Source organism: Micromesistius poutassou (assembly GCF_964030765.1).
Source record: "Micromesistius poutassou genome assembly, chromosome: 6".
Lineage (NCBI taxonomy): Eukaryota > Metazoa > Chordata > Actinopteri > Gadiformes > Gadidae > Micromesistius > Micromesistius poutassou.
Genome location: NC_140276.1, coordinates 449,970 through 460,161, shown reverse-complemented (window position 1 = coordinate 460,161; position 10,192 = coordinate 449,970). Strand labels below are relative to the sequence as shown.

At 49.3% G+C, this 10,192-nt stretch overlaps 1 protein-coding gene across 1 annotated transcript in view; it reads right to left on the bottom strand.

The window, feature by feature from the left end:
• Positions 1-10,192, bottom strand: part of diaph2 (diaphanous-related formin 2) — a 287,889-nt gene that overhangs the window by 7,039 nt on the left and 270,658 nt on the right. Inside the window, exon 20 of the mRNA XM_084469060.1 lies at positions 1,072-1,146. Within this exon, the coding sequence (XP_084325186.1) occupies positions 1,072-1,146 (75 nt within the window). The remainder of the gene's footprint in view (positions 1-1,071; positions 1,147-10,192) is intronic.

Below are 10,192 nucleotides of genomic sequence, written 5' to 3'. Positions count from 1 at the left end.
ACACGGTAGACTGAAAGATGATGTGTGCGATGATGCAATATGTTTTTAGAAACTGTGTCGGCGGGGGTAATTTGCGGCTGAACGCCAAACAACCGAAGGTAGTCTGGCCCCCCCCCCCCCCCACTGATCACGGACCAACAAGAGCGTCTGGTTAAACCGCCCGAAACCATGGAGACAAACATGAGTTCACTAACAACGGCGTCCATGATGTACTTCCTGTATATTTCCTGTTTGTGTGTGTGTGTGTGTGTGTGTGTGTGTGTGTGTGTGTGTGTATGTCTGTATGTGTGTGTGTGTGTGTGTGTGTGTGTGTGTGTGTGAAGTGTGTGTGAGAGTATGTACGTGCATTTGGAGGAAAGGCAAGTTTGTGTCCGTGTGTGTGTGTGTGTATAATTGTTTGTGTATATGCGTGTGTGTGATCGCAGAGCATGAAGCTGTGAAACGGCTCCTCTCTGGAGGGCCCTTAACAACACACACACACACACACACACACACACACACACACACACACACACACACACACACACACACACACACACACACACACACACACACACACACACACACACACAGGCCACGTAAACGGGGGGGGCTCGGTGGTAAAGCGGCTCACCGCCCCCCCGCCGTGCTGCCTCTGATGTCTGCCTCCGAGCGTCAAGGCGGCTGCTTTAAGACGTCAACAGACGACTAGACCCCTGGGGGAGGAGCTAAACCCCATGGGGGAGGAGCTAACCCCCTGGGGGAGGGGCTAACCCCCTGGGGGAGGGGCTAAACCCATGGGGGAGGAGCTACATCCCTGGGGGAGGAGCTACATCCCTGGGGGAGGAGCTGAACCAACAGCTGGCCAGCTGCCTAATGAGGCAGAGCGAGATGAGACTCCTGGGCTTGGCCACTTGTTCTTAGAGGAGAGGACTCCGTCACCGTGATGAGGAGAGGACTCCATCACCGCGATGAGGAGAGGACTCCATCACCTCTATGAGGAGAGGACTCCATCACCGTGATGAGGAGAGGACTCCATCACCGTGATGAGGAGAGGACTCCATCACCGTGATGAGGAGAGGACTCCATCACCTCTATGAGGAGAGGACTCCATCACTGTGATGAAGACCCGAAGCTTTGAGGAGGACCAGAACTGCACCCGTAGCCCTGACATAATTGGAGCACGCTTTCAGGGTGTGAAGAGAAGCACAAAGAATAACCTGTTAACGAGAGGCAGAGAGAGAGAGAGAGAGAGAGAGAGAGAGAGAGAGAGAGAGAGAGAGAGAGAGAGAGAGAGAGAGAGAGAGAGAGAGAGAGAGACACCGTGTGACAGAGCTATAGGATTAGAGATAGAGAGACAGAAAGGTCAAAGGGTGTGTATTGATGAAATGCCATGAGTCAGAGTTGCCCCCAGCAGCTAGCATGACGTGAGGCCTGAGTCCAACAGCATTCAACTGGCATATCATCACCAACACACCAGCTCCACACAGCCGGTCACACCGCCTGGCCCATCGTTTATGGGCATGTCATGCTTGTGTGTGTGCACACACGTGTGTCTGTGTGTGTGTGTGTGTGTGTGTGTGTGTGTGTGTGTGTGTGACTGTGAGTGTGTGTGTGTGTGTGTGTGTGTGTGTGTGTGTGTGTGTGTGTGTGTGACTGTGAGTGTGTGTGTGACTGTGTGTGTGGGGGCATGTGTGAAGTGTGTGTGAGAGAGTATGTACGTGCATTTGGAGGAAAGGCAAGTATGTGATTCAATTGTTCAAACAAAGAATCCCATTAGAAGACCACTTGCAGCAGATCTCTTTGTTCGGAACACTTTCCGCCTAATGGAGTGTCCACAGACCGGAGCGGATCAAAGAAAATATGCTTTCCCTAGAAGGAACGCGCAAAGTGCAAGAGACGTATTGGCAAAAGTCGATAAGAACTTTGAGCTTGGAGAAAATAACAAGCGCGCCTCGATACACTAATAAGTTTACAGTTTGCCACGAGGTCGGCGTGTGGTTCGCCAGAAGTGTGTGGAGTTGTGGACGACCTGAGTAACACTAATGGGTGGTAAGCGAGGCAGAGGGCTCTCTCAGCATCAAGTGGCACACAGGTCTCCACAATTAGCATCCGATGGGTTTGTTTGGAAAAGCAAACAAATGATGACAATACCTCCGTTTGTGTTTGCTGCTCAACACTCAATACAAAAAGCAAAACACATAAAGTACACTTTTACAGCAGAGGGTCACAATCTGCGATGACTACACAAAGCAGACACACTCAGGGGGCGGGGGGGGGAGGGGGGTGGGTTTGGGGGACAGACGGGGGAGGGGCGGGGCTATTGGCATAGGCGCAGCGCACTATTTTTAGCGTATTCATACAGGGTTCTAAATAATGAACTGATAATTATCTGGCAATCAAAATGTATTTTTATTTAATTCTTTGTCAGAAGACTCAGCAGGAAGAGAGCAGGGCGCTTTGTGCTCACGTCGATCGTCAGCTCAAAACGTCCCGGTCCTCGCTGTGCGGAGAGAAAGTGTGTCCTTGACAGGGAGGGTCGGCTGAGACGTTCACACTGGGAGCGGATTTGCCCGTGATTAGCGCAGAGAGTGTCAGAAAAATTGGCTCCTCAATCTCCCTCCTGTGGGACACGATATACAGTAGGCATGAATCTGGCCAGCCTTCCCCGTACGCACACACAAGTTCATCTGTGTGTGCGTAGCGTGCCAGCAGAGACACACACACAAGCACACACACACACACACACACACACACACACACACACACACACAAGCACACACCCAAACACGCGGCCATATGTATAATGTACTTGCCAAAACATCCACACATGGATGTACACCCCAGCATACATGAATGTGCATCTGGGCCACATATGCACATACCCATATTTACATCCATGGATGTGCCATTAATTCCCCCCCCCCCCCCCAAGCGTGGAAGGTTTCACACTAGCAGACACCCTAGTTACGTGCAAAAAACAAAGTCAGTGCTGTGCAGAGAAGAAAGGCCTTGAGCGCAGCAATCAGATATGCAAGCACAATCGATAGAGTTGCTGTGTCGTGTTCTTTTCTCTGCGGAACGACACCTACTTGTAACACTTGCGCCCGGGTCCATTTTCTCGTTTGCACTCTTAGGCGCGCACACAAGTGAGTCGCCGTCTACACGCATTAACGTCCGTTAGAGGCATTGCATTGAGGTCAATGAGCGGACCAGACGTGGCCAGGGGGCGTGGCTCGCTGTAGGCTCTGTGTTAGGGGTGCGGGCGCCATGGCTTGGTGTCTTAGAGCCAGGGGACCAGCAGAACAGCGCTCTGGCGAGCAGCTGACACACGGCCGCGGGCTTTGCCTGCCCGACGCCTGAATCTGTGGGAATCAAAGGGCCTGCCAGAGCCGCACTGGTCCATGCAGCGCCTACACTACCTGCTCACTAACGTTTGGAACTCCACTATGACTACTCTCTCTCTCACTCCCTCTACCTCTCTATCCATCTCTCTCTCTCTCTCTCTCTCTCTCCTTACCTGCCTCTCCGTCTCTCACTCCCACTTTCTCTCTCACTCCCTCTACCTCTCTATCCATCTCTCTCTCTCTCTCTCTCTCTCTCTCTCTCTCTCTCTCTCCTTACCTGCCTCCCGTCTCTCACTCCCACTTTCTCTCTCGCTCCATCTCTCTCTATCTCTCCATCTATATAACACTCTTGCTCTTTTTCCTGGGGTCTCTAATTTTCCCTCCCGGTTTTCAGGTTTTCTCTGTAAATCGGTGAAAGTGTTGAAGCGTCTAATGGTGGGGCCATGCCATTGATGAAAAATATATATATTAACATTAACCTTTGAAAGGCACTTTTTAGAAAAACGATGTCTGAGGATTCTTTTTTAAATCAATGCACAAGCTTACAACCATTATAAAATAGTGCTTTCTTCAGGGGCTGATGCCAGAATATTAGACTGAAAAGCAAAAAACAGCAATTCAGTATAAGAAACATGCAGGTTGTGTGTGTGTGTGCGTGCTCATGCCATGGATGGGTTGTTTTTGCATATAAAGGCCTCTCCAGCGTCTAAGGGCCGGGGAAGACGCAGCCTCTGTGTTGTGATGGGAGAGGCAGAGAGCTCTATCTGGGAAAGCTTTTAGGGGAATCAATGATGGTGCTAAACGTAGCTTTACCCAGCGAGCCCAGCTCTGTCAATGGCACGCACACACACACACACACACACACTACTACAAATCTACAAATTCACACATCCAAATACACACCCACACACAAACACACATATACACATGTACACACAAATACATGTGTTCACTAATGCACAGAAATATGCTCTTACATAAATGTGCACACCCACGTCCACATACAAACACACACACACACACACACACTTCAATGTAAGTTTAAAGAAAAAAACCCACACACGCAAACACAAACACACACTCCAATGTAAAGAAAGTAAAATGCACACACACACACACACACACACACACACACACACACACACACACACAGACACACACATAGTCAGACATCAACAGACACACACACACACACACACACACACACACACACACACACACACACACACACACACACACACACACACACACACACACAGAAACACATGTATTGTTGTGCAGGCTGGGAAACAGGCAAACAGATAAATTGGAAGCACGGAGGCTCCCCTGGTCTCAAACTGGGAGCTGTATGCTTTGAGCGGTGACAGCAGCACTGTCAGTAGTATCAATGGGGGGGGGGAGATAATAACACGCAGCACTCCCGCTTCTGAAACCACAACCCCTACATTTAAATGTCACTTTTCTTAGCCAATTATATTTGCTTTGCTCCCCAGAAATCTTGTACCGTCCGCCAAGATCATTGTTATACTCTTGACTGGATGTCAACGGGCGACAATGGGTTGGTGGGGAAAAAAAAAGAAAGAAAACAAATGTAAAAAGAGATTTGAAAATGAAACAGAAAAACCCCCCAAAAAAAAAATACAGAAACATTTTATCTCCTTTGAAAATAATCACCGACTGTACGGAAGCTGCCGGATCTCAACCCCCTGATCCGAACAATTGGTGAGGATTGTTTGTAACCAGAAAAAGAACGAATAAAAGAATAAACGGCGCAGCCGCCACGTGTCAAGGAGCGAGGACGACGCCGGCCACGAATCGGTTACGGAGCGCGAGAAGTAAGTAATGACGACGTTAGCCGGGTAAACAGATGTCAGACTCACGGCGGTATCGCTCGCGGCTTGTGGGGAGCACACAAAAGGCTATTATCTCATGTAATAATAGTACATATTTGTGACACAGGCTTTGGGCACTGTGGGTAAATGATGGAGTGATACGGGTGACGCTAAAAGGCCGTCCTGAGCCACCAAACAACAGCCAACAGTCAACAGCACCCCTTCCTTCTTTGTGTCGGTGCTGAGTGGCATGTGGGGGACAGGATTTAGAAAGAGGAACGTGTAGACTCACAGGATTCGATTCAGGGAGGTTTTAATACATTGTCACACACACACACACACACACACACACCCACGAGCACAAACACACAAAACACACACACGGCCTGAGAAATATTGTGATGACTGCTGCTGCCGAAGCTGTATTTCTTCAATGTAGACCATCACATTCTGCAGATGGCACACAAAAGCACACACACACACACACACACACACACACACACACACACACACACACACACACACACACACACACACACACACACACACACGCTCATTATAGGCACACCGTTTATTTTCAAATACACAGTATATATTAACTTATTTACTCTTTTACTTAATTTAGACCTTAATGAAATTCAGGAATATTGCTTATGCGCGCAGACCTTCTCAAATGCTGCACCGTTTCACTGTGAACCCAATTATCTTCCAACTAGTGTCGCTGCACTTGTAGCCCGCCTGTAAGCAGGCACACGGAGAGAGGGTTAAACAGGCCACCATGCTACATTTCCCATAAGGGGAGACCTGCTGCCTGCCTGAAAGTGTCTCCATTCTGTTGTCACAATCTGTTCATGCGAAAGGGAATGAGTGAGAGAGCGAGAGAGACAGAGAAATGTGTGTGTGTGTGTGTGTGTGTGTGTGTGTGTGTGTGTGTGTGTGTGTGTGTGTGTGTGTGTGTGTGTGTGTGTGTGTGTGTGTGTGTGTGTGTCTGTGAGTGTGCGTGCGTGCGTGCAAGTGTTTGTGTGTTTGTGTGTTTGTGTGTGTGTGTGTGTGTGTGTGTGTGTGTATCTCTGAGCGTATGCGTGTGTTGATTGTGTACTGTACGGTGTTGGGGTAGGCACTTTCACATGAATGGATGTAGCACACTTTTCCCTTTCCTTTTTGACGCATAGGTGAAATAGTGGGGTGTGGGCCGCTATCGAGCAGCAGAACAATCTATAGCACCCATTAAAATGCAAATGTGCTTACCAGGTCCTGCTTTGATGCTGCACTAATAACAAGCAGTGGGGAACATTCATGAATCAAGCTCACATAGTGACCTATTGAACAAATACCAGCGCTGCACAATGGGGGAAAGAGCTGAAAGAAGATAAGGCTATTGACGTCGATACAAACAGAGGGAAAGAGGCGTGAACGGTGAGAGCGGAGAGAGAAAGGGAGGAGAGAGGTGGCGGCCGGCAGGGAGAGATCCCGAGGAGGGATGCATTTCGGAGTGAAACCAGATCACGCCCTGAATTGAAGCCCAGTGAATCGGTGCGGCGGGAGGCTGATCAGAAGCGCTCTGCTCTACTGGTGAGCAAACACGTGTGAGAGCATGGCGTCCTGTTCACCCCCGACGCCGCGCTGCAGGTCGCCACAGCCAGGGAGACATCAGGAGAGCGCGCACGTGTGTGTGTGTGTGTGTGTGTGTGTGTGTGTGTGTGTGTGTGTGTGTGTGTGTGTGTGTGTGTGTGTGTGTGTGTGTGTGTGTGCGCGCGTGCGTGCGTGCGTGCGTGCGTGCGTGCGTGTGTTTGAGTGTGCGTGGGCGTTTTTGAGTGTATGCATGCGTGTGCGTTTGTGTGTTCGTGCGTGTTTGAGTGTGAGTGTGTGCGCATGCGTGTGTGCGTGTTTGGGTGTGTGTGGGGCGGGATGGAGGGCAGGTTAGCTTTGCAACATCTGCCTGTTACTATTTATACACAGCGTATAGCCTAGTTGTAGTACTAGTTTTGCTCAGCTCAACAGCATGACGTCACACTGTGTCCACGTTCTCCTTCCTCCTTCAGGCACCGCTGGCTTGTTCTTGATCTAACGTCCAGTCTGATTCTCTCTTAGGACACGAACCGAGCACTAAATACGAAGTGTGTATCAACAGTATTGAGTATTGAGGACTGCAATGATTGTAATGAAATAATGGAGTAAATGCATCTGATATGTATCTTAATTGGTTCGCTGCATCTCATTAACCGACTAATTAGTAGAGGCAATCTACACTGCCGGTATCAGAACGAGGTCCGCGGGACGTGAGGAAACATCAAGAAGATTATAAATGGTCCTTTTGGAGGATTTGTGTTCGGTACATGGCCAAAGTGAAACCTCCACGCGGACCCAGGACCATGACCTCCTCAGACCTTCAGGGCTTTGTCAGGCCAGGGACGGGGTGGAAGGTGGACGTGAACGACCGGGTCAGGGCTCGTACTGCGTCTAATCTTCCTTCGGCAGCTTGGAAATAGGTCCGCCATTCATTTGCGTCCAACAGACTCACACTTCTGATCAGGCGGGATGACAAGTGTGCTGAGTGGAAAGATAACACGTTGTGTTTACCGGCTTGGCTTTTACAGACTTAGGTGCTTGATCTCCCCCTGACGTCCTTCTCCGCCACCACACTGGATTAAATGGAAGTGCTGCCACAAGTGTTTGCCACAAACACTGTGGCACGGAACGAAGACAGAGGGGAAGCTCACGTTCATCTCGCTGGAGGACCATTAACATGTTTTTCTCAAGTTAATACTAATCTCTCGGAGAGGTTAGGGGGGCTTATGAGACTTGTATCAAATATGATACCGGCTCAGCATCAGATTAAATCGAATAAAACCTAAAGACACTGTATCAGAGCCGGTATTCAATTGTGGGCTCCATAGGAGTTCAGTTGTAATGCGATAAGGAGCTACTGTCGAGGGATAAGGTTATCTCCCCAGAGATCTATTAGTGGATCAGTCCTCCTGGCTTCCTGATGAATCATTATCCAACATGGCTTCAGCGCCATCTTTGCCTTACCCCGCCGCCCCCCCCAACACATTCACACATGCTGCATGCACAGAGGAAGAACGCCTACAATGGACACACACACACACACACACACACACGCACACACACACAAACAACATGTGCATACTGGTTTTGGGACAGCCCATGTGTAGGGGTTAAACACACATATGCAAACACAGACACACAAAATAACACCCACAATCACCCACACATACAGACACACACACACACACACACACATTTACACGTGCTGCAACTCATAGATATCCCTATGGGCTCAGGCGGATGTAATCAAACATTGCTCCCAGAACACACATAAACAACACACGCACACACACACACGCACACAACACACACCCACGCGCTGTAATTAACAGCCCTAAAGCCTGTCAGCATTAGGTCTGCTCTCACACCATCACACAACATGAGACAACACACAGGAGAGACGACCACAGGCTGGACTACAACCAATCACAGCCCTGCCTGGGCCACCGACGAGGGGGTGAAACCCGCGCTGCACACTCCAGCCCAGCAGAACATCCGAGTGACGCATGTCGCAAAACAACCCCGAGGCCGCCTCCCAGAGCAGCCGCGTGCAGACGCAGAGGGCTGCTGTGGCAACGGCCTCGCTTCTACACAACTAATGAATACAAACATTCAAAAGAATAATACTCTAATAAATAAATAGCTACACTGGACGACCTCTGCAGCTCAGGAGGTGTTTCCCCACGGCCGGTCTCCGCTGGGGGGCGGAGCCGCGTTGGGGGAAAAAAAAAAAAAAGGAAAGGGAAGTATGGCGATAAAGTGCGGGAGTAATGGTCCACGTCCTGTCTAGGAGCCATGGAGCCCCTAAGGCCGTCACGCTATTAATAAACACACTGCAATTAGGTGTGTGAGCCCCCCCCCCCCCCAGCCCCCCACCACCACTGTGTGCAGTGGGCCGTGCGGTCATGGGGGGGGGGGGGAGGGGGGGGGGGCGGGAACAACAAAAATAATAATAGTGGAATTAAATAAAAGCGATATGGTTGTGGAAGGCCTCGGGGGGGCTGGTGGAATTAAAGGCAGGTCTCACTGTGCTCCTGGTGAGCACTCTATCAGGGCTGGTGGCCGGCTGCAGGGGGGTGTTACTGCGGGTCAGCCCGCGAGGTTAATTGTAGAGCATCTGTCTGGACATGGAGGGAATGGAGGCTGGGGGGAGCGGGGATGAGCAGCGTACATTGGATGGTATTTAGGAGATTAGAGTGCTTGATGGGATGTGGCGCAGTGTGTGTGCACGTTTGTGTGAAGGTGGGTGAGTGCGCGCGTGTGTGTGTGTGTGTGTGTGTGTGTGTGTGTGTGTGTGTGTGTGTGTGTGTGTGTCTGTGTGTGTGTGTGTGTGTGTGTGTGTGTGAGTGAGTGAGTGTGTGTGAGTGAGTTTGTGTGAAGATGGGTTTGTGTGTGCGTTGATGGTGTGGGTGTGTGCATGTGTGTGTTAGCGTGAAGGTGTGTGTGTGTGTGTGTGTGTGTGTGTGTGTGTTGGGTGTGTTGGCAGTGTGTGTGTAGGTGTGTTTGTGTAAAGATGTGTGGGTGCGTGTGTGTTGGACGTGTGTGAGTGAGTAAGAAGAAAGGACATTTTAATTGAAATGTCTAACCTTTACTTAGTGCATGTATCCTAACACTCCAGTTACAGTGCTTCCATCCAGACCACAGAGATCAGACCAGACTGGAGCCAAACACCTTTTCATTAGAATGTGCAAAGCATATGCTGAGTTCAAAAAACGGTCAGCATATTTATAAAAAAAGATCATTTACGAAAAAAAAATTAGAGTGATTTCGATTTAGATATATTTAACCATAATGAACCCCAGTTGCAATCATTAACATATTAATTTGAATCAAAGTGCATAAATCTGTACATATGTCAGAAAGATATGAAAAATCTAACCACTTTAAATTATGAGGATGGAAACATTATTACGTGCATCTATACATTATACATCTATACATTATACATCTACACATTATACATTA